The sequence below is a fragment of the Pleurodeles waltl genome, chromosome 11, assembly GCF_031143425.1.
Source record: "Pleurodeles waltl isolate 20211129_DDA chromosome 11, aPleWal1.hap1.20221129, whole genome shotgun sequence".
Taxonomy (NCBI): Eukaryota; Metazoa; Chordata; class Amphibia; order Caudata; family Salamandridae; genus Pleurodeles; species Pleurodeles waltl.
In genome coordinates this window covers 322,369,454-322,395,064 of record NC_090450.1, presented here as the reverse complement: position 1 = coordinate 322,395,064, position 25,611 = coordinate 322,369,454, and the positions used below count along the sequence as shown (strand labels likewise).

Sequence of the window (25,611 nt, the reverse complement as noted above, 5' to 3'; positions counted from 1 at the left end):
TGAGACAGCACACAAACAGGAACATATAGAAGGAAGGGGGGAAGGGTCAGAAATAGGGATGGCTTGATGTTTGATACAGGCTTCATGTCCACTTGATCTTTAGTCCCTATTCTGATTAAATCATATTTGAGATAGATGCAAAAGCCATGCCCGCTTCTTAGACCGATCACTTCCACCGGGGATGGAATAGTAGCCATGCCCGTGCAATTATTGCAGTCTTTCGAAAGATCGCCTGACGGTAACAACGCAGTGCTCTCTGAATGTCAATTCCCTCCTTGACCTATTTGTTGTAATCATATACAGGTAGCACTGCAATTCATAAGCTTTATTTATTTACTAATAACGTATGACATACTCAGGTTTGTCGGATCACTCAGTCTACGCCCTGTTATGTGTATCCAGCCTTCGACTTTCTGCAAATCCTTGTTTCCAAATGCACCGTTCAATTGAAGCATTAAAGACTGCCAGAATGCATTGATTTGTTAAATAAATTTCCAAGGCCAGCAACATGGTGCCCTCCCACGCCTGGAGTGAGCTACCTAAATATTTCTTTCCGTTTTCCGACTTTCTACTAAATAAAATACGTGTTTTCATTTCATAAGATGAAACGATAAAATAAAATATACACATTCATTTGCGTGTGTTTACCTGCAAACCAGTATTTATTGTTTATGGTGTCTCATTTCTTGTTCTGCTTTCACACAAATTAAATATTTTTACAATTTGACACATGAGGTGTGCTTTTTAATTATCTTATTATGCTTAGCTATCTGCAACTGTATACATTGTTTGCTGACAATTACTACATTCAAAATATTACTGTAATACAAGAACGGCTGTAATACACTGATACTTTTTTTTTAAATGACTGTTACCAAATGATTTCAGGTATTCTTTTGCGTCGCACAGTAGTAAAAAAAATACATGATTAGAAGAGATCTTTATATAACTACAATTTAGGTTAGGTAATCATAAATTTAAAGGGAAAAATGCATCAGTGCATGACTAAAGCAAACTCCATTAATGAGTTGTTAGAAATGAGGTCTCTAGTTGGCAGAGCTATACACCCTTGTCCAAGTAGGGATCACAATCAGGGTAAGTATCACTTTTAAAAGGCTTAAAGAGTCTTAATCCTTAGAAATAAACAGTTGTCTCTTTGTTACACATTGTACCTGGTATGCGGGAGACCGCAGAGGAGGAGATGCGTGGAAAAACAAGGTGACGTGTCATGGCACAAACCATGCGTCATTTCTTTCCACGCTGCAAGAGGTTTCATAGTTTTTTGGCATACAATCTTGGTTTCTTACTGCAATGCAGGGTATTTTGACGCCCAGGGACGATGGGGGGCAAAATCCTCGATGCGCTGGAAGAAGGCACAGGTGCTGCGTTGATCCGGTAGTCGATGCGTCAAATTTTCCATCACGAGGCAAGCGCTGCATTGAATTTCCACTCAAGAAATCAGGCTGCATTGTTCTGGTTGGCTGTGAGGCGATACCTCAGTCGCAATTAAGGTTTCGCAATGATTTTGGCAGGCGGTGCGTCGATTTTCGACGCACAAGGAGTTTCCTGAAAAGATAAAGGGGGTCATTACGACCCTGGCGGTCGGAGACTGCCAGGGGTAATGTGCCGTCCGTACCGCCAACATGCTGGCGGTACGGAGACCCTTATTACGACCCCGGCGGTAGCGCCGTGGTCGCAACGCCCGGGGCCGGCGGTTTCCTGCGGTTTTAGCCCCGGCGGTGATAATCCGCCAGGGCAGCGCTGCAAGCAGCGCTGCCCTGGGGATTATGACTCCCCTACCGCCAGCCTGTTTCTGGTGGTTTGCACCGCCAGGAAGAGGCTGGCGGTAAGGGGTGTCCTGGGGCCCCCTGCCAGCTTTTCACTGTCTGCATTAGGAGCCGGCTCCTATGTTGCAGCCTCATCCCCGCTGGGTCGGCGGGCGGAAACTAGGTTTGAGCCCGCCGGCCCAGCTGGGATGTCGTAATAGGGTCCTCGGGAGTGCGGCCGCATTGGCGGCCGCACGGCGGTTACCGCTTGGCGGGCGGCTATCTCGTAATGACCCCCAAAGTCTTTTTGGCCCTGAGACTTGAGAAAATAGGAGGCAGGCTCAATCCAAGCCCTTTGAAGCACTTTTGGGGAAGGCAAAGTCCTTCTCAGCAAAGTCACAGGCCAGCAGGGCAGCAGGGCAACAGCAGGGCAGCAGTCCCTCTCAGCAAAGCAGTCCAGATCAGTCCTTTGGGCAGCCAGGCAGTTCCTCTTGACACGTTGCAGGTGTCGGTCCAGAAGTGTATGAGTTGATGGGGTCAGAGACCCAGTTTATAAACCCAAAAATACCTTTGAAGTGGGGGAGACTTCAAAGAGTTGTTTTGAAGTGCACATGTTCCCCTTTCAGGTCCAGTTCTCTGTACCATGGACCTAAAGAGGGGTTAATTAGTCTATTGTGTGAGGGCAGGCCACTGACCTTTGAAATGTAAGTGTCAGGCCCGCCACCCTTATAGTCCAGGAAGAGCCATTCAATATGCAGATGACTGCAGATGAGACTGAGGCCCTAAATATGAGTTTGGCAGGTGGAAAAGGCGGTATTCCAAACTCCCATGGTCAGGTTACCGCCTATGCGTCAGCCCTTCTGTGGCACCTATTATGAGTTGTCCTCTGGGTCAGCAGGTGGAAAAACAGTTTCTGCCCGCTGGGCCAGCAGGAAACGCACAACAATATTGATTTCAGCTCATAATAGAGCCAGCAGTAATGCTGTTGTGCATCGGATGCAACAGTCACGCAAATCACTATCTGCAAAGCAGACAGTGATTTGCGTGACATGGCTGGCCAGAGGGGCCCAGCACTGCCGATGCCAAGTGCATGCACCCTGTCTCCGTCAGCCTTTACATTGCAGTGAAACCGCCATGTAAATGCTGGTGGAGAGAATGGCCATAATCCCCAAGGCAGTGATGTTTGCAGAGCTGCCCTGGCAGTTAGGGACTGCCGGCACTGCCAGGCCGTTGGGCAGCCGGTAAGTGGCAGCGCCAGCCTTCCGACCGTGGTGGTAACATCACAGTCATAATGTTGGGGTCGAACCGCTGCTTTGATGGCGGTACAACCGTGAGGCTAGTGGTCTGAGACCACCAGCTTCGTAATGAGGGCCTGAGTGTCCTGTGGTTGTCTGGGTGAAATGCACAAGGGAGCTGTCAAGCAGCACAGATCAGACATTGATTGGAGACAGGTTGAAAGGCACAGATGGTTTTGAGTGCAGAGAAATGCTCACTTTGTAAAAGTGCATTTTCTAAAATGGTGATATAAAACCCAAACTCACCAATAAGCAGGATTTTCTATTACCATTCTGGCCGTACTAAATATGACCTGGTTATCCCTTTCAAATCAAATTCTACCGCTCAAAAAGTATATGAGGGCAGTCCTAGTGCTAGTCTATGAAAGGGGCAGGCCTCACAGTAGTGGAAAGTGAATTTAGGAGTTTTCCACTACCAGGACACATAAAACACATATGTACATGTCCTGTCTTTTACCTACATAGCACCCTGCCCTATGGGCTATCTAAGACATAGCTTAGAGGTGACTTATATATAAAAAAAGGGGAATTTGAGGCTTAGCAAGTACTTTTAAATGCCAAGTTGAAGTGGCAGTGAAACTTCACCCACAGGCCTTGCAATGGAAGGCCTGAGACACGGTTAGTACTAGTACTATTTAATTTACAGGCCCTGGGCACATGTAGTGCACTTTAATGGGTACTTACATGTAAATTAAATATGCCAGTTGGGTATGAGCCAATGTTACCATGTTTTAGGGAGAGAGCACATGCACTTTAGCACTGGTTAGCAGTGATAAAGTGTCCAGAGTCCTAAAGCCAGCAAAAGTGAGGTTAGAAAAAGAAGAGGAGAAAGGCAAAGAGTTTTGAGGTGACCTTTCAGAGAGACCATTTCCAACATATCCCCATTACAGCCTAAAGCCAGGGTCGACTAATCAATACTTTGATGGAATCCCCTGCTTAGGGCGATGGAACATGGACAGTGACCCACTACTGCAGGGCACTTGCTGGTTCTATGCTTATCTCTACTCAGTTTGGTTCCTCTGTCTATTCTCTCTGGAGGCCACTGAAGTGACCCACGGGGAACCCTTTTCCACAGATGTGGACTCCACCTGTGAAGCTCCTAACCTTAATTTGCTCACAGATGCATCCCAGTGGGCAGACAGTACCACCGTGGCCAACAAAGTAATGTGGCCCATTCCACTCCTTGGGTCTGACTTCTGTCCCCAAGCCAGACAGCAACCAACAGAGGCCACTGACAGCTGTCAATGTCAAGGGCCAGGCCCAAGGCTATCCACTTTTAAGTGAATGCCCTGAGTGGTGCCATTGGGTAGGTTTCAGCCCCAGCCTTGGGGCTGGCAGGGAGTTCCATATGGGATTGTGAGGTTTCCCTGACCTCTGAGGCATCTCAGAATGGGGGGCCGTAGCCCCAGGGGTCTTGTACCCCGTCTCCACTCTACCTCCCACCAGTTCGGGGGGTGGTGTCCTGACACTGGTCCATCAACCCAGGGTCTGTACCCTGAGGCTGAACAGGGGAAAGTGGTGAGTCCTCCCTCACCTTGCCTCTACATTTGAGCTCCCGCACCTTCCTCTGCGGAGTGGTGCTGCCAGACGACTGAACTGTCAGGGTGCCCTTAGTGGTCGCCCCTCTCAGTTCTCCTGCCACCAGGGGTATCTCATTTCCCAGAATACAGTCAATGGGCATCTGGGGACTAACTATGATGCTTCTCTGGGTCACCTCCCCAACCCACTCCAGAGATACCAGGACCATAAGGCGGAATAAATCCTCCCCATGGGCTGGAGTCACTCTACACACCTGGACGGTGTACTGCTCTGGGGGAACTAGTCTCTCCATCAACAATGTATGACTAGCCCCGGTGTCCTTCAGAGCAGTGACTGGGACCCCAATCACTCCCACCTGGTGGAGTTGATGACTTCCACCCCCGGGGATCACTAGCTCACCCTCTGAGTCTATCTCCCAACTGAGGGAGATTGGGGCATTGTCTATGACCTGCCCCACAGGACTACTTTCCCCTAAGGCCCTTTCAGATCAGAATCTACCACTCAAAAAGTATATGAGAGGAGTCCTAATGCTAGCCTATGGATGGCGCAGGCCTCCCAGTAGTAGAGAACAATTTTAGGAGTTTTTCCCACTACCATGACCTATAAACCACACATGTACATGTCCTCCTGCCTTTACCTACATAGCACCCTGCACTATGGGCTACCTAGGGCCTGCCTTAGGGGTGACTTACATTTAGAAAAGGGGGAGTTTAAGGATTGGCAGGCTACTTATGTGGGTGGCACAATCAGTGCTGCAGGCCCAATAGTAGCATGTATTTTACAGTCCCTGGGCACATGTAGTGCACTTTACTAGGAACTTACAAAATAAGCCAATTGGTATGAGCCAATGTCACCATGTTTTAAGGGAGAGAGCACCTGCACTTTAGCACTGGTTTGCAGTGATAAAGTGCCCAGAGTCCTAAGCCAGCAAAAACGAAGAGGAGGAAGGCAAACTGTTTTGGGGTGACCCTTCAGAAAGGCCATTTCCAACATGAGTCAAGATACATGCTCACCTATCTCTTTCAGCAACTTATGGAGAAATTTTACTTCCAAATCCCATGTCACTTCTTGTAGGTTATATTTAGTATTTGCTAGGAATACCACAAGTTCTATTAGGTCAGACCTAAAGAGGTGGCTGGGGACAGCACGAAACTCATTAACACTGATGTGTCATGAGGTGTGAATTCAGTTAGATAACCTATTCATGCATGTTTAGTTTCACAGATTTAGCTTATATTTTCAGGTATGGTTACCCATTGGGTAAGGAACATAACTGTTCCAGGAGAGAGGAGAGAGAGCATTACTTGTTGCAGGTGTTGTAGTATGTTTCTCCGATCATGTGTTATACACATTTATATATATATACACACACACACACACACACAATATATATATATATATATATATATATATATATATATATATATATATATATATATAACCCAACACCCTGAAGACAGCTGGCCCCCGCACAACCTTTAGCCATACGCGTTGGCCACTGCCAGGCCCTGTACCCAACCCCGAGGACAGCCAATACCCACCGCACAGGGCCTTTGCATGTGCCCATTGGCCAATCCCACTCAGGTGGCCACCCACAATGATCAACGGCCATTGTGGCAGTGCGCAGCATGGGATTGCAGCAGGGCCAATGGTCTGTATTCTCTCAGGGACGCTCCTTTTTATTTATGATCTGCAAGACTGTTGCCTTTATGCCAAATTTGCTGTTATTCTGTTCAGCCTTTTCCGCGGTATCTCTGTTCAAATTCAAATTGCATGGGGAAATTGCATTTTTGGACTCTTCCTCCTTTTTTCTTGGTCCCCACTTGATGGGTCACCTCACAACTTTCCAGGTAGAAGCTGTGGTAGATGAATCTTTAAAAATAAAAGTTTAGTGAAGAACCATTAACCAGCACCAAAGTTGTCAGCAAACCTACAGTAACTAAGTTCCAACTATTACTGCCGCTGTGAATGCATATATATGGCAAGGGCGCGAGTTAAAGTTACCTTAGGGTGAGAGTTATAGTTACTTAAATTCACTCTAACTACAACTGCTGAAGTTCTATGGTTTTGTACGAGCAAATTCAGAATCTAACTATAAATTCATTGCTACCATACTCTCTCTTTGGCTTGTTTGGCAGCAGAGGTGAGCTTACTTTGCAGATGCTTCACTCTTTAGTATGATGTGATAATGTGTGCCAGAGTATACTGTCAGTAAGTTTGCCAATTGTGGGAGGGGAAAGATTACTTACCCCTTCCCATCTCCATATACCAGTTTCGAGTTAATATAGTCTCATTGATATTCTCTGACAAACCCTTGATTTCCGGTTGAGTCATTTCCCTCTAGTGCCTGGGTGTTGACTCTGAAATATTGCAGAGCCTGTTTACCAAGCCTGTTTTAATCAATGGCCCTTATTGTCTACAATAGAGGTGTTGGCCAAGATCTTGGTGGAAAGTGGAAGCACAGGAATTGTGTTTTTCAAGTAAGCCATGTTTATGGTTCACTATATTATATCATAATTTATACGCATTTTCTGCTGATACATAACTAATATTTATGGGATCAGAGGAGCTGCAAAGATTTAACTGCAGATTTGGACCCAGGGTCTGTTCTGCAGTATTGAGTTTATTGTTAAAGTGCCTCTGGGTTATCTGACACGGATCCACCACTAGCCTGAACTATCCATACAGGACACTGGTACATCACCAGTGGTGGGTGAACAGTAGGTTCAATTCAGTGTTAGATGGTCTGAAGGATCCACTCCAGAAAGCGGTCCAGAAGCGACAGTTCATATTTGATTAATGTGCACTTACATGATGTATTGCTGTGTAGAGAAATTATGATCCAGGGTACAGTTACACAATACTTTATTAATTTACCTTTAAAACTGCATATGCCACCTATGTCTTTTTTGATGGTATATTTAGAAAACTGTACTTTAAAACACATCTTGTAACTCATTTTTCTAAAAGAATCTTTGTGGGGTAACCCAACAAATCTTGTTGGATGGAATTGTCTGTGCTCTGTTCCTCAGTGATGGGTTAACATTTTTCCAGCGTTGTTCTTAGCTCCCACTCCAGCCTTGGCATAACCTCAGCCATGAAACGTATGTGCTCCGCACCCCTTTCTCAAAGTTGCTTCCTAGGCTCGCAGGGAAAAGGATGTTGGCATTTGGTGCATCTCTCAAGCTTGCACATTATTACTTTGTTTTGTGTTGACTGGGTCCTCGCAATGGGCAGCAGAGGGGGTCATGAGCCCCAGGTCGCACGCTTTTAAGGACTCCACTCTTCTTAGGCAACATTTATTTAGAGTATAGATTTCAGAGGTAGAATTGCAAGCGAGCTTGGTGTCTCCATTAACTGTTTAAGTGAGAGGATGAGCCGTTCACATCCACTGCACTACTTCACAGAGCAGTGGATGTGAATTGTTCATCCACCACAATGAAAAGCAAAATCATTCTGGTGTTTGTACCAGAAGAATTTTGTTTTCAAAAAGTATTTCAGAAGCGAGAGATGAGCTTCTATTGCATCCTGAATTATTTTTTTCACTCTGTCGATCAGTAGACCAATTGTCACTGTAAGAAACTAAAAGTAATTGCCCCTATTAGGTGCAGACTGCTTTCACTTTCACTAGTACCTGGGGAGCCATACTATGCCCCTGTGTATCGACCAGTGCAGGAGATGTATTTTTTTCTTGCCAGTTGTACCTCTCCCTGGTGTATCTCTCTTTAGGGATCACTTTCAAATATGGGGTGATCCCATACTTGCCGCATGTTGGCCACCTATCTGGTTTCCCATAGCCAAGCAACTGAACTGTTTAAAATAGACTGTAGGCTGAAGTACTGAAAGACTAGGGGTGTTTCCTGAATTACAGGTAGCCCCACTTAAACCTTCAGATAGTCTTTTTTATATATAAAAAGTGCATCAGTATACAAAATATTGCCTCTCTTAGTCCAGGATGACAGTGTTTTTCAGAAAGATATGCTTATAACTGTCTTGTGGCATCAAATCCATAAACTGCGTTCCATGTTCTAAAAATGAAGGTACACAAGAGAGAGACTTCTATCCTGTAAAAACCAAGCCAGCCAGATCATGACCTTCTGAGTTTAAGCTCACAATCCACCTGTAAGCATTCTAGGCAAACAATGTTGTGACACAACATGTGTCAGTGATGTCTGTTAAACTTCCGTTCGTTCAGTGAACCCAACTGTAACAAGTCCTTGCTTTTGGTGGATGTATCATCAATTATTAAACTGTAAATAAAATACTGTGAATATTTGGTGAATCAGGCTGGAACACTGATTTTCAAATTATACATTGGGATTTTAGAATTACTATTCAGATTCATAATTAAAAAAGTGAGTCTTGGCAAACCGAATTGTCTGGGTTTCTTATGTTAACCCATGAAGCGCTAGCATATTATAGAGAGGGAGAGAAGGGAGCCGACAGGAGAGGTTAGAGATCGATACAACCGTAAAGTAGTCCTTCTTGCAGTCAGTGCAAACACTGGTGTCAAGGTAGAGTGATACAGTCAAGCAACCAATAGCACTAAGGGCCTTATTTACACTTTTTGGTGCAAAACTGCACCAACGCAGTTTTGCACCAAAATGTTTTGCACCGGCTTGCACCATTTTTTAGCACCAGCTGGGCACCATATTTATGGAATGGTGCAAGGTGGTGCAAAGGGTAGGCTAGCGTAAAAAAAAATGACGTTAGGCAGGTTAGAGTAAAAATAAATGACTCTAACCAGATTAGCATCATTTTTTCACGCTAAGGGGCACATTTATACTCTGTTTGCACTCAATTAGTGTAATTTAGTTTTACTCTAATTCAGTGCAAAACTAACTCCATATTTATACTTTGGTGCTAGACCCGTCTAGTGCCAAATTTATGGACTTAAAGTCATTTTTTGGAAGTGGAAACCTACCTTGCCTTAATGAGAGGCAAGGTAGGCGTTCCTGTGCAAAAAATGACTCTATGGCCTTAACACCATATTTATACTCCCATGCAAAAATGGTGCAAGGTAGGGAGGAGGGTTCAAAAAATGGAGCAAAGCTTGCTTTGCCACATTTTTTAAAGCCTGGGTCAGGGCAGGCGTTAGCGGACCTGTGGGCCTATTTCCATGGTGGAACACCATGGAGTAAGCCTACAGGTGCCCTCCCCAGGCCCCAGGGGCACCCCCACCCACACCAGAGGGACTGCGGTAGGGGGGCCTGAAATGGGCCCCCATACATGGCACAGGGTGCAATGGCCATGCCCATGGGACCCTTCTCCTCTGTGCTGGACATTGGTGTGGTGGGCGTGACTCCTGCCTTTTCTAGGGCAGGAGTCATGTGGCATGGTAGGTTTAGCACCATAAAATGACGCTAATCAGGTTAGAGTTATTTTTTTTTACTCTAATCTGCCTGAAGTCATTTTTTGGTGCTAAACCCTCCTCTTCTATACTGCCAGCCCCACCCGACTAAAATCTTTTTTTTTTACTCTATCCTACCCTTTGCACCATTCTATAAATATGGCGCCCGTCTGTTGCGCAGAAATGGTGCAAGCCGGTGCTAAACTTTTTGGTGCAAAACTGAGTTACTGCAGTTTTGCAGCAGAAAGTATAAATAAGGGTCAATATTTTGTAAGTTTGTGCCACTTTTGCGTCAAAAAATTACGTTAATGCAGCACAAAAAAATATATAAATCAGGGCCTTGGTGCTAGACTTGTCATGCACCAAACTCTAAATATGGAGTTAGTTTTGCACCGAATTAGAGTAAAAAAATGACACTAATGCCCCTAGGTGAGAGATTTTTGTTCCACTGTGCTGAGCCACAGCGTGATTGGCAGTCTAAAGTCACCAGCTGAAAGAGGCTGGTAAAAGAAAGCCAATGGTTGAAAAGGGCAGACTCGAGGCCCACTCCGTGAAAACACAGAAGGGCACAATTATTTGATTGTATTAATACTGAACACTGCGTCTGAACTTCCTCTCTCCTACATATTACTAAAAGGACTTTCATATTTTATGAGTAATTTTGCATGATACCCAGGCACCCGGTGTTTCAGATATATTAGATAATTCATTCCAAAGATACTGATAGCAACAGCGGCTTCCTAGCAACTGCATAATTAATACAGTGAAATGAAGGTAAGGGTGTCATCGCAGGATAGCAGTGCCGGAAGATGCTCGTTATTTTGTATGGCGATAGACTGAGGAAGGAATAAGGGGCAATGCCTGGGGCGATCTTTGTTCTATGAAGTGATGCTGTGCTATGGGACGGATTATGACTGGTCGTCTTCATTCTATATGAAAATGCAGTGGGATAGAAGGACAACAATGTAGATCTTCTCTCTTTTCTATACTTCCCCTGATGTTTTTCAATTTATGCAATGATGCAGTCATATAGGACTGCAGTGCCTGGGAGTTATATAACCTATGCAGCCGGATAAGACAGCAGTGCCCGGAGTGTTCTTCAACCTATGCAGTAAAGAGTCAGATGAAACAACAATGCCGTGGGTGTTCTTCAATTTCTACAGTGATACGTTCAGATAAGATGGTAATGCCTGGGGTGTCCTTCCACCCTTGCAGTGATGCAGTGAGATAAAACAGGAACGCCTGGGGAGTTCTTCCAACTGTGCAGTGATGCAGCCAGAGAACAGTAATATTGTGAGTGCTCTTCAACTTATGCAGCAGTGCAGCCAGAGAAGATAGCAATGCCTGCAGCGCTCCTAAACCTATGCAGCAAAACAGTCAAGAAGACCAACGAAAGCCACGCGTGTTCATCAACCTATGCAGCAATGCTGTCAGGCACCATAGCAATGTCGGGGCCATTCTTCCACCTACGAAGTGATGTCATCAGATAAGTTAGCAACGCCTATGAAGTTCTTCCACCTATGCAGTGATGTGGTCAAATAAGGTAGCAGCGCCTAGGGAGTTCTTCCAACTGTGCAGTGATGTAGTCCGAGAAAACAAAAATACTCTGGGTGCTTCTCAACTTATGCAGCAATACAGCCAGACAGCATAGCAACGTCGGTGTACTCTTAAACCTACGCAGCAGGTAAACCAGAAAAGTCAGGCGTGTTCTTCAACCTATGCAGCAGTGCTGTCAGGTAAGACAGCAATGTCGGGGCACTCTTTAACCTACTTGGTGATGTAGTTAGGCAATACACAATGCTGGGTGTGCCCTTCAATCTGTGCAGTGATACGCCCGCATAAGACAGCAATTACAGAGATGGTCTTCAAATTATGCAGTCAGAAATGGCAGCAATGCTAGAGGAGCTCTTCAACTTCTGTAGCAATGCAGTCAGCTAAGAGAGCAATGCCGGGGGTGCTCCTCAGCCTGGGCAGTAATGAAGTCTGGTGGGAGACAGCACCACATGCCTGGGTTTTCTTTCACGTATGCAAAAATGCAGGGAAATAATACAGTAACGCCTCATTGGTATTTATTCTAGGCAGTGATGCAGTGAAATAGCGCAGTAGTGCCTGAGGTGTTCTTCATTCAAAGCAGTGATATTTTGCTGTCCTTCTTCACTTATCACTGCATAGGTTAAAGAACACCCAATCATTGCTTCTGTATCCCGCTGAGCACAAAAGGTTAAACAAGCATTTGCAATGCAATGGGTCTTGCATTTGCTCGAGTTCGAGCTATTAGAGTTGTAAATTCCTAACTAGACTTTTCATGCCACTTAAATTGAAAATAAAAAGTAAAACAGTTGACATGAGTGAGTTGATTCAAAGCGTCATGGCTGCCATGAGCATGAGCACGTAGGAGGGACACAAAAAGAAAAAGAAGTTTGCTTGTAGTCAAACGTATCGGCAATCAAGCAATTATTCATGTAACAGGGCAGTCTGCAAGGTGATAACAAAACCTCCCCAGGGCGGGACAAGCGTAAAGCATTTATCAATCATAACAAAGGAGTTTTGAAAGGCAACATAGCTATCACTGTCCTGTGCCGCTGCACAAAGTAAACAGTCCAGCACTGCCGTATAACTCTCTCACAGCATACAATGACTACCAAAAGCAACACTGTAGTTTTATCTCAGTGCTTAGAACAGAAAACTGCTGTCCTCTCTCATTCAGTGGTCAGTGAGCTATGACAGCAATACTTGGGGTGGTGTTTAACGTAGTCAGTGAGACGTGGCAGCAATACTTGGTGTGGTCTTTAACCTATTTAGTTTTCAGTGAACCCTGACAGCAATACTTGGGGTGGTCTTTAACCTATTCAGTGGTTAGTGAGACGTGACAGCAATACTTGGTGTGGTCTTTCACCTCTTCAGCGGTCAGTGAGACATGACAGCAATACTTGAGGTGGTTTTTATCCTATACAGTGGTCAGTGAGAAGTGAGACATGACAGCAATACATTCAGTGGTCAGTATGACTTGACAGCAATACTTGGGGAGGTCTTTAACCTACTCAGTGGTCAATCAGCCAGGACACAATACTCAGGGTGGTCTTTAACCTATTCAGTGGTTGGTGAGACATGACAGCAATAGTCGGGGTGGTCTTTAACCTACTCAGTGGTCAGTGAGTGGTGACAGCAATACTCGGGGTGGTCTTTAACCTATTCAGTGGTCAGTGAGACATGACAGCAATACTTGGGTGGTCTTCAACTCACTCAGTGGTCAGTGAGACGCCACTGCAATACTTGGGCGTTCTTTAAACTATTCAGTTGTCAGTGAGATATGACCGAAATGCTTTGAATGCTCTGTAACATATGCAGTGATCAGTTAGCGGAACAGCGATGCTAGGGTTGTTCTTTAAACTGTACAATGATCAATCAAATAGGAGAGCAATGCTTGCAGTATTCTTTGTTCTATGCATTGATCAGTGAGACAGGGCAGCAATGCTTGGGATGTTTTTTACTTATACAGTGATCAGTGTGACAGTACAGCAATCCTTGGGGTGTTTTTTACTTATGCAGTGATCAGCAAGGATGAGAGAAGTGCTTGGAATTTTCTCTAACCCATGCTGTGATCAGAGAGATGGGATAGCAAGGCTTGTGGTGTTCTTTTTTCTATGCAGTGATCAGTAAGATAGGACAGCAATGCTTGGGGTGTTTTTTACTTATGCAGTGACCAGTGAGATAGGAGAGAAATGCTTGGAATGTTCTCTAACCCATGCAGTGATCAGAGAGATGGGACAACAGTGCTTGTGGCGTTTTTTGTTTGATGCAATGATCAGTGACATAGGACGGTAATACAGTACATGTGGTGATATTTCATCTATGCAGTGATGGAGTGCTGGGCAAAACTCCTCCAATCATTCATCCAATGGACCTTTTTTTTATCGACTAGAAGGATAAAGGCAGTTAACATTTTGTAAACAATTTAATTAAGTGTTAACTATTTGGCTATACAATCAGGACTTAGAATCGGAAATAAAGTTAAGAATCTTATTACAAGTCAACAGTCAGGCTAATATAAACCGTTCTCAAAATCACACTGTAGAGATACATGATAACAACAGCATAACCAAATCTCTTGAAGAAATGTAGGCAAATCAGCATAGGGCAAACCAGATGTTCAGTTACAGCAATACAGAAAATTTGCAATAAAATCTGGTGCTTACAGAAAAGCCTTCATTCTTATCTCCTAAACATGAGCACTGTCTAAAGTTATCTATCTAAATTAAGTAAATGTGCATGCAGATAAAGAAGGTGTCAGCATTTCAGAAGCTCAGTCAAGAGTCTTCATTAGAGAGAAATGAATGTCACCCTATGGCACATTCTGCATAGGGAAAAAAGCATGGACAAAGGAAAGCTTGGAGGTCTGCACCTTTCAAAGACCAAAGGGTTAGTAGTCAGCTCAAACCTGTAAGAACACTAGCTAATACCAAATTGATCTTCTAAGTAATACCCCTCATTCACTCCATCAGAAGTTCTACTGTTTTCTACATTCCCGTGCTGTAAGCTGCAACATTTGCAGAATCACTCAGACCAGTCCTGAGAACGATGTTAGCCTCGGACACCTGTGACTCTTCGATACATTACTGAATAAGGACTGTAAGTTAATGTTCTGTCTAGCCATGTTCCTAATCAAGGTCCTTTTTTCAGCCTCTCTATCCTTAATAGTGTTACATATATTATCTAACTAACAATTCAAGTGAATGCACATGCAAAGAAAAAGACATGCAAGCAAAAATGGAAAAATACTATTTCATTCTGAATGAAAATACAGTCCTAGTCATGTCAAATTAAAACGTATAATTCAATGGTGCACATTTAATGTGCTTCATTTGTGCACATATAACTACAAATAAATGAATGTCAGTACATAAGTTCAAGTTAAATTCATGTTATAGTTCAAGTAAATGCAATGCAACTTTGAGTACACAAGTATAAATGTGACTGAGAACTACATTTTAAATTCAAATGTGAAAACAGTAGTGCACACGTTTACATGCATCTTTCTCTTTTCTTAAGTAAATGTATTTCAACAATGTGAGGATGGTTTCTAACTCATTTCAAAGATGTCATTTAATGCAATAGGTTAAGGCACACAGAATATATGAGACAGGACAGCAATGCCTTTGCTCTATGCAGTGATGTCAAAGAACAGCATTGTCTTTGATGCTCATTAAATGCAGTCAGAGCAAAGGACAAGAATGCTTGGTAGGTTACATATCCAATGCAGCAAGGCAGCCATGTTTGCTGTTCATCCTTTGCAGTGAGATAAAACAGTAATTCCCCGAATGTTCTTCCTCTGTGTCTGGAAATAGGCAGGTTTGTATATGTGTCTAAAGGTCAAATAGAAGTAATTGTGAATGTCTGACGCACAGCACTTGTGTCCTCGTGTCACTCTCTGATTTAAATGGAACAACTCATGCAGTAAAAACCTACTTTTAATCGGATGTGTCTGGGGGATGCCAGGCTTGGAAATACGGGGCATAACGCAAGAAATCAGGGGCATAATGCAGGCCCCTGCAGCCCCAGTGGTGCAGGGTGGCCTTACCCCTGTAGGGGGCCCCAAACCTTCAAGAGGGGCCCATTCAGCCCAAAGTCAATAAATAGCTGTATGCGAGACTCAGGGGCATCCACCACTTTCTGCAGGGGGGTATCATTTTGTGTTACGCCACTGTTGGAAATACCACTTTTTATTAGCTGTGCAACCTTATTTATTATAAATTATCACTTCCATTCAAATAACAGTTTAGTGCTTCTATATGTTATTGATTATGAAAATATTAATTTAATCCTATTGCAAAATATATGGTATCAGGACGTTCAGCGTTATTTGTGCCATACTGTGTTTACTGGGAGTGTGCAGATGACGATGAAGTTAAAAACAAAAATCTAAAGCATCTGTAGTACAGAGCTCACCATAAACTTTGAACTGCAGCACCAAATGTTATCGCCCATCTCTATGCAATAAGGAAATGATTTACAGGATGTTTGTTTTACAGATTATTCCATTACTGGTGTTATGTTACGAAGGTGCGATTGTAGTTTAAGTCAGGGCCACTGAAGTATGTGCTTCTGTGATTGGAGTAAATTCCACCTAATTATGGATTGGACGCTTTAACCGCATAATACGACATCTGCTGCATAATCAGCAGCTCTTCTAAATAAAACAATGTTTGCAGCTCAAACGATTCAAACGTTGCTAGGAATGCTGCATAGTAAAATATATTAGAGCTCCTGATGCTTTGCCAAAGTTAACAAGCAAGCTTTCACCAATTGTGTCCTGTTATCTGGCAATAAAGAGGTGAAAATGTGTGCAGTACTCTATCTTTCGATGCATTGGCTGAAGCAATTAAGGGCTAGATTTAGTATTTGGCAGACAGGGTAATCGGTTACAAATGTGGCAGAGAACATGTCTGCTAAAGTGACAGTCCACTAGCCCTACTTAGGGCCATATTTATACTTTTTGACACAAAACTGCGCTAACGCAGTTTTGCGCCAAAAAAATTAGCGCCAGCTAACGCCATTCTGAAGCGCCATGCGGGCGCCGTATTTATTGAATGGCGTTAGCCGGCGTTAGCCGACCGGCGCTGCCAGGTGTGCGTGAAAAAAAACGACGTACACCAGGCAGCGCCGGCGTAGGGAAAAATGACGTTTGGGTGTCCCAAAATGGGGCAAGTCAGGCTGAGGCAAAAAAATCGTTTTAACCCGATTTGCGCCATTTTTTTTGGGTGCCCAGACGCCATTAACATGACTCCTGTCTTAGCAAAGACAGGAGTCATGCCCCCTTGCCCAATGGCCATGCCCAGGTGACTTATGTCCCCTGGGCATGGTCATTGGGCATAGTGGCATGTAGGGGGGCACAAATCAGGCCCCCCTATGCCACTATTTTTTTAAAAAAAAATACTTACCACAACTTACCTTTTCTTCCCTGGGATGGGTCCCTCCATCCTTGGGTGTCCTCCTGGGGTGGGCAAGGGTGGCAGGGGGTGTCCCTGGGGCAGGGGAGGGCACCTCTGGGCTCATTCTGAGCCCACAGGTCCCTTAACGCCTGCCCTGACCCAGGCGTTAAAAAGAGGCGCAAATGCGGGTTTTTTTGCCCCGCCCACTCCCGGGCGTCATTTTTGCCCGGGAGTATAAATACCACGCTCATGCCTGGGAGTCATTTTTTAAGAGGGGAACGCCTACCTTGCATCTCATTAACGCAAGGAAGGTGTTCACGCCAAAAAATGACGCTAACTCCATGAACTTTGGCGCTAGACGCGTCTAACGCCAAAGTATAAATATGGAGTTAGTTTTGCGTCTAATTTGCGTCGAAAAAAACGACGCAAATTCGGTGCAAACGGAGTATAAATATGCCCCTTAGAGTCAGGCAGACCGTCATGTTTCCAACAACAGTAGCGCCACTGGCTTTGCTTAGAGGTGGGCGAGCCACTGAAATCTCAATCAGGCTCAAGCCTGAAGTCTGGCTCTGGCTCAGCTCAAGGTCCAGTTGGTACCTCAAGCCCATAACGAGCAGAGCTTTCAAGGGGATTTGACTGCCCCCATCCTGGTACACCGGATTTGGTCTTACGGCCAGAGCTGTCAACTTTTGTACAAGGAACCAGGTTTGAGTCTTGGCGTCAGGTCCCTTGATTTTGGGCCAATCTCGTAATCTCCCCGTGCCTGCAAACAATAAACAGTGACCTTTTGTAATGTAAAGGGTGCTTCACGTTGAGTCTGTGTTATACAAAACCTGCAAAAAACAGGTAAACACAATGTCTTAACATCAGGCAAGACAAATAGATAACCACTTAGTGGCTGATTTGTACAAAGTGAAGACAGAAAAACCTGAGTAAAAAGCAGGGGCTTCTCCTCCATTAGGGTGGAGGAACATTGCAGCAGCTGCAAAAACCTTTTGAAGAAAACAATAATAAACTGTGTTTATTATCTTTTTCTTGAAAAGGGGCGGGCATTGGAGGTGATGTGCACTTGAAGGGAGTGCACACAGCATTCCCCTCAGAGCGCATGTGTTGTTGGCCGGTCGTCTTGGGCCGGCCAAACACACATGTGCAGTAGCCTCTCTCCAGCCCAGCAACACATTTGCCCTGGCTGGGCGCTCCTGATGCTGCTTTGAGCAGCGTCAGGATTGGCCACAGGGCTTTCTGGGAGCCTGTGCTTGCAGCGAGGAGATGGAGGAGCAGAGTGGTGAGCGGCCGAGGAGGTAAGTGTTTTATTTTTATTTTTTGTATTTAATTGTTATTTAACCACCCTGCACGCCTCCCCGTCTCTTCTGGTTTTTGCAAGCTGCAACGGGTAAATGGTGCCATCCCTGCACTTTAACTATGTGACCTTAGGAAAATATTTTCTTTCATTAAAACTCTTGTCTTGACTAGCACATACTTTCTTCCTAATTTGAAGAGACTTTATGATATTCTATGAGATGTTGCTATATGATTTACATAGGAAATGTTTTCAGGGCTTGGCTCATGCACAGGCTCTAAGATCCAAGCCAGACCCTTTGCACAGCTCTGGCTCGGCTCTCCCTGTTAATTTGCTGGCTTGCCCACCTTTAGCTTTGCTTTTAAAACCCTACCATGTCAGCCCAATGGAATTGGGGACATCAGTGTAGGTACGTCAGACAATCTGCCCTACTCTGTGCTGGTGGCCTAATGTACTTTTTTTCTGTTTAGGACACCAGAACTGAAAAAAATTACTCCTACATCCAAAGAAAAAACTCTGATGGTGCAAGTCTTAATTTATTTTTTGTTTTTTAAAAGAGACTCCTGGTTTGGGAGTTAGATTCTGAAAAAAAACATTTGGTGAGTTTGAAACATGGCAGAAGTTCACCAAACTTTCATGGGAAATCTGCAGGGCAGGTTGAGATCTCAAAGTCTGACCAGGCATTTAGCCAGGGTGGCAGAGGAAAGACCCCCACCACCCTCACACCTGCTGGACCACCCCACCCTCCAAAGTACAAATCAGGCCTCAAGACTTGTGTTGTGAGCAGGAAATTTCAAACAAATTGCATATTTAATCATATCACGAGCAGTGTGGGAAGAATGATTCAACATTTGTCACTTTTCACTCTCTATGATAATTTCTCTTTCTAATGCAGTGTTTTCAAACCGGCAGTTAATTCAGGAGAGCACTGAGTTTAGAAGATGATCAATCATTTTGTATTTCATATTAATATACAGCCTAATGTCTTTACTCAATGTGCCTTCTGGCAGGAGGTTCATCTATTAGCCTATGTACACCATTCATTCTTTACAGGGCTTGCTAGTGATGAAAGAGGGCATTGGAGGGAGCCTTTGAATGGGAACACAAGGTAAACCCATCACTAAAGCACTAAATGTGTATTCTGTGTGCAATTTCGATCTTGAGAAATGTATTGGTATGCTTCTATGCAAGTGTGGGAAGAAAATTAAATTAAATCTTTATTGCCAGTTAATACAAATCATCGCAATGTAAATAAGTCTTTATAGAGTTGTTATTAAAATAAAGTACAATATATGTATTAAAACCCAAAACAGTGGGTAGCAGCAAGACAATAAGATTAATTAATTATGTGTAAATTAGACACAAAATACTCATTTCAAATGCTCATAGTATCTCGAGGCTGGAACCGGCTAAAGCGATTTTCGGTTTTGGAATGAAGGAGCCGGTGTTTGCTGTGTGAGCAGCCTTGCTAGGTGAGTCAAAAACCTAGTAACCTTGCAGGATAGCTGTATACGGTGGCAATTCAAAAGGTAGCATGACCTGATCTGAAGGGTTTTTAAAGCTGCTTGCAGTAGTTTCCCTCTAAAGGTAAGGACGGCGGGACACATGCTCAGAAGATGAAGAAAGCTTTCTTGAAAATAGCCACACAAGAGGCATTGGCTGTCTGACCAGCACTGCTTCCAAGCAGGAACTAAGGACCACATGTACAAAAATCAGAGCCAGAGCGACTCTCAATTTGCGAGTCGCAAAACCGAATGTACAACAGTGTACTTTACACCGTTTGCAATTCCCAATGGGGTCGCAAATGACCTACCTCATAAATATTCATGGGGTAGGTCGCAATTTGCGACCCCATTGAGAATGGCCGCCCTCACAGGGATGATGGCCTGTTGGAGACAGCAGACCACCATGTCTGTGACTGCTTTTAAATAAAGCCGTTTTTTTTTTTAATGCAGCCCGATTTCCTTAAAGGAAAACGAGACGCAATTCAAAATCAAAAATGAAAAGTTTTCTTTTAATTTTTTCATAGCAGGCAGTGGTTCGCTAGACCACTGCCTGCTCTGAAAAAATATTATCGCTGCCATTTACAAAGGGGAAGGGGTCCCATGGGGCCCAGCACCAGTTTGAAACTGGTGCTAACTGAGATTGTTTTGCGACGCATTCGCGGTTACAAAACAGTCATACATACCACTTGGATTCGGTGTTAGGAAGGGAAGCCTTTGTCACGCCCCTTCCTAATACCGAATCGCTAAACCCAAACTGAGATTCGGTAACAAGTTACTGAATCGCAGTTTGGGCTTTGTACATCCCAAATAGCATTTTTCAAGTCGCTAATGGGACGATTCGCTGTTTGCGACTTGAAAACTGCTTCGTACATCTGGCCCTAAGTCCTCTGAAGGGAAAGCACACAATCAGAATAATAATGAATGTTGTGTAGATGCTGCAATGTGGGTTGTCACATATGGTTGTGGTCTCCAGGAAGTTTAAGAGTGCAAAACTGCCTAAGCAAGCTGTTTCTGCACCAGCTGTGCCTTATCAATGATCAGCGACTGAATATTTGCCGCCTTATTGATTATGTTTTTTTAAATAGAGGGAAATCCAGATTTGAGGTTCAATACCTTATGGCCAGCTGGAGGTCCGATCGCCAGAAATCTGTATGGTTAGGCTGCCTCCTCATTTCCAACCAAAACATAGCGGCCTGTGAGGCTTGTGGGGCTGCCCTAAGCTTCCAGCAAAGTTTTGTGAGGGCAGCAATCCTGACTGGGCTTTGATGGAGCAGGCCAAATTCAAATCTGACCTGTGACTGAGATATATGTAGCAGTAACCTGGAAGAATGCCTCAATATTTGTCACATTTGACTGCCTAAATGAGTCTATATTAGAAGTTGTTTCGTTGCAGAATGTGCATAATTCTCTACCCTAAGAAATGTATGTTTTGTCTAAAGCTTCGGGATTCATGTTGGTGCCAATGCATGTTAAAATGGGAGAACTAGGTAATAATATCACAGACTTAACTTGCATTTGATTCACATAATATGCCGCGTAATTTACCTTTTCAATGTCACAATGATTCCCTACTGCATTGCGGCATAATGCCAGTGGCCTTGGATAAGATACATAGCGCTGCATGCTTTCTAATGCCTCTTCAGCTTGAGTGGCCCACCTATCAAAGCGGGAGACATGGCACATGCCAGCGACCATGTGGCATGCATCCTGGTGTTCACTGCTAAGAAGGAAGCTGCACATTTAATGAACATTTGTCGGCGGGCAACCGAGAGGACAGGTTACAAAAGGATACAAAACAATCCGGTGTAGCAAAATGGCCACTTCAGTAACGCCGCCTGGACAATGAAGGGTTTCTTGGCGCTAATATGACGTCTCACTATCATTAGATTGAATGTGGAACTAGGTCTTCTGGAGAAGTCTGGAATCACGCCGAAGAAATACAAATATTAATTTGTTTGTGTCCCCTACCGACCTGTGTTCCCGTGGGAGCCCTGAGACGACAAAGTAAACGAGCGAGTGTTATCAAGCGATGGGTATGAGAGAGCCCTTCCGAGAAACAAAATGCGCACTCTGTGCTGCGCTGTGGAAGTCAGAAGGCTTCTGAAATCGGAGTCACATGACAAGATACGCGCAAACGTACATACCAAGGCGAGTAGCATTGATTAGCAATAGATGTGGTAAAATGCGTTAAGTTACATGAATGCATTTCTCTCTATGTGATTTAATGCTGACAACCAGCGTTCTCTTCCAAATGAAAACAGAGAAATCTAACATGCCATGGCAGGCAAGGCCACTGGAATTATGCGACCGGGGAGTACCGAATTATGCGGCAGGATTGTCGAATTTTTGCGGCAAGAAAAGACAACTTATGCGACGTAACGCAGCACTTTGTGGCAGTATTACTTCCACAAGATTTTCTGTTTTTACACCGATTAATTAGCAGAGGCTCCGCCTAGTAAGTAACAGTTGTACATTCAAATAAGGCAATGGGAACTTGAAAGGTGAACAGTCATTTTTTGCAAATTGCTTTCCACTGTGCTGCAACATGTGTCGTCCCTTTTTAGTAACTTTTGATCCGCTTAAAATAGAATATTTTTTGTAAAATTTGCAAAACATGCAGTATTTCATGGATTATGTTGCCAGAGTGGCAAATCCATAATTATGTTGAAAACACTGGGACCGCATAATCACATAATTACAGAAGCCCTGGTGTTCTGCTGTACATTGTTAAATGCTATGTTATATTTTGTTGTGTTATGTTATGCTATCAGGGCCAGACTGAGACCCGAAAGCAGTCCTTGCAAATTGACAAACCAGCCTGCCTCTTTTCTCCCAACTCTCTTTCGCTCTCACCATCTGTTCAGTGTTTGTCCCATCGCTCTTTGTGTCTTCTTTCCCGCTAATATCTCTCCATTCATCACCTATCACTTCTATTCTCTTTCAAACACATTTTGCTCCCTTTTTCCTCCTCTTTTACTCTCTGTCTTTTGATCTCTGCTGATAGCCTCGTGTGTGTTTAGATGAACCCCGAGAAGCTGGATAGAATGAGACGTGCCAGAAACAGCCCTGGCACTTTAAAAATTAGGCTCCATTTCCTCCAGACATTTCCCTCACTCCTAAAATCACCGATGAGATAAATGGCCAAAGGTACTTTATGTTTTCGTCATTTTATATAATGTAGTATTATCTTATGCTACATATGTTACAATGTAGTCAAGGCCATCTCGTGATACATGCCATGCTAATTTATTATGTACTGCTATATTTTCTATGTCATCTATGTTATGCTGTGTAATGTCATTTTAGGTTTTGTCACTGTGTCATTGCTGTTTTGCTATTTTATAGATTCGAAGTTGTTATGTTTCGCTACATATGTTGTCTTATACGTTATGTCACGCTGTGTCACATTATCTATCACGTTATGGACCATGGTGTCCTATGCTAAATTTCCAAATGGTACTCTTACAATATGTTATAGTTGTGTTGTGATTATATCTGGTCACAGCACACACACTCAGCTTTAGTACCGCTGTGTAGCGTGTCACGCAGGTGCTCCTTGTTTGGTGTCAGTTCTGAATCTTTCTACTGGTGTTTTTTCCGTTTGTATGCAGTGGTTTAATACAGTGTGTGTTGTCTTGAAGTATGGCATGTGAAGTATGGCATGGCGCGTGATCCACAGCCCTGTAATAATCCCCGTTGGCCTTGGGCAGATCGTTCTGTACCTCGCACAGGATACCATATATAACATGGACACTGGGGTAATGCCGGTGCCCTGTGTGCCCAGGATCCAGGGATCCTTTACGGTCTGAATCACCAAGCACCTGGATGGTCCGGTACCCAGCACCAGGTGCCGGAAGGGACGAGGGCACTGATCTGGTCCAGGCAGCCTGTTCCTCATGGGCTTTGTCTGGACAACACTGTGACCGCTATCTTCAGCAGACTCAAAGTCAAAATACAGCCTTTGAGTGAAAGATGCCATTTAGGAAACAGCTTTCAGCACACTGACTCTTGGCAGAATAAAACTGCCTATTAAGTGTCTATTAAAGATCAGCAATATTTCACGTAGTGCTTTGTGCCGTCGCTCGGGGGCTTGCAGTGTTTTAAGTGGAATCAGTGCCCGAGTCAATGGTACTCATTTTGTTAACCTTTGAAGAATGAAAAGCTGAGCCAGCCGTGTTATATCTTATCGTAACAACGTTAAGTTTCACGCACACTTTAACGGTAAGTTCCTTAACCCACTCGGCTATCTTACCAGTGGTAGCAGTAATGACAGAACTACTCTAAGTGTTACTGTTGCTACTACTGCCATGCATACTCCTATAAGAACTACTACTGCTTCAACCATTACCACTACTCCTGTTTCAAGCGCTGCTGCTACCACCACTAGTAACAATAGTCGCACCATATTAAGTGCCAATATAAGTAGTACTGCTACTACGGCTAGCAGCAATCTGGTGTTAGTTGTACCACTCCACCACTACCGCTATTACTAACTCCAAACAAGAAGTATAATAACATTTCTTGATTAGCTGTGACTGCGTTATAGATCTGCATGTACCTTACATTTCACTCGTTCTATTAAAAATGTTTTCTACGTACAGTGACAACGTCCATGTAAGACAAGGTATTTTACTAGTAGTAGCGGGAGTGCTAGTCGCATACAGGTAGCGGTATTTAGTTTACGATCGTGACCCGAAGCTGGACTGCCTCACCTTAATGTTGTTGAAAATGCTCCCGGGGCAGCAGCGGCGGCCGCCGCGCTGCTCCTTGCCGCTTTCCGCCTGCACCCCCATATTCTTCTCAGATGCCCGTGCTCAGTTCCGGACCGGATTCCTCTCTGGGGTGCGATGTGGTGGCAGTTGCGTGAGAAGCACTCTTGGGGGCGGCACAGCGCACCCGGATCCGCCGAGATCCCCGAGGAGCCGCGTGCCACCTCCGGGTCCTGCCAGGTGCCAAGGCGGGGGCGCTAGGACTGGCCGGTGAAGGCGGCAGGCAGGCAGGTGTGAGCCCGGCCGGGTCACTCCAAGCAGGTAGGGCGGGAGCTGTGCGCCACGGCGTGGCGTGTGACTGTGTGTGAGAGGGAGTGAGGAAGCCAGGCAGCGCAGAAGTTTTTATAACTTGAGCCGATGATGAAATGCGTAGCCCTCCTCCCTGGCTCGCCGTGGGTATGTTTGTGTAAAGAAGGAGTGAGAGTGAGTATACTCAACCTCCTCGCCCCTCACCCCGCCTTTCTCTCCACGGCAGGTGTGAGTAGCCACTGTTTATATCTCAATTACTTGTTTAAATGTTTCTTTTCCGATGTATATGCTCTTCCAGAAGGAGTTAAAGGGACTACCAGGCTTGCCAATAAAACATGCACTGGCAAACCCAACATGTCTAATGTTGGCTGTCCTCCTCTTGGCTTTGTCAATGGTATCTTTGTTGTGTCGTGATTTTTACACACGTGGACTGTGGTGGTACCAGCCGAGCCCTCATCAATCTGATAAAAAGCGTTTTGACTAAAAGCAAAAATATTTTTTGGGTGTAATAGAGCACGCATTACCACAAAAGTCCATGGATCCTAAGGAAACTACTTTGTGTACGAATGAGCTCCTTGCAAAAGGGTAATAGTGTCATTCAAAGTGGTTAGTCAATGACTGAAGTTTACTGATCCATTGTCTTGTGCTATGGTGGGCGGAATTAAAATGTTATTCACATAAAAGACAAGCGGTTGAAGAGGGCTAGAAAGTATACTATACATATAACTTTAATACAATTAAAGATATTGGCTAATGCTGGACATAAAAAGAGTGCCCTTCAACTCTCTTGTGTGGGTTACAGGTGGAATTTCCTTTATTTATATAGTGCTTAAGACCGGTGTTCTGCCGTTTTTTAAGTGCTCCCTGAGTTTGCAAGTACTGGAAGAACAAAGAAGTTCCACGGTGTTG

General features: G+C 44.3%; 1 protein-coding gene across 1 annotated transcript in view; it reads right to left on the bottom strand.

The window, feature by feature from the left end:
• SLCO2A1 (solute carrier organic anion transporter family member 2A1) overlaps positions 1-24,781 on the bottom strand; it is a 403,388-nt gene extending 378,607 nt beyond the window's left edge. Inside the window, exon 1 of the mRNA XM_069213584.1 lies at positions 24,397-24,781. Coding sequence (XP_069069685.1) covers positions 24,397-24,477 — 81 coding nt within the window. The 5' untranslated portion in view covers positions 24,478-24,781. The remainder of the gene's footprint in view (positions 1-24,396) is intronic.
• Positions 24,782-25,611: the final 830 nt, after the last annotated feature.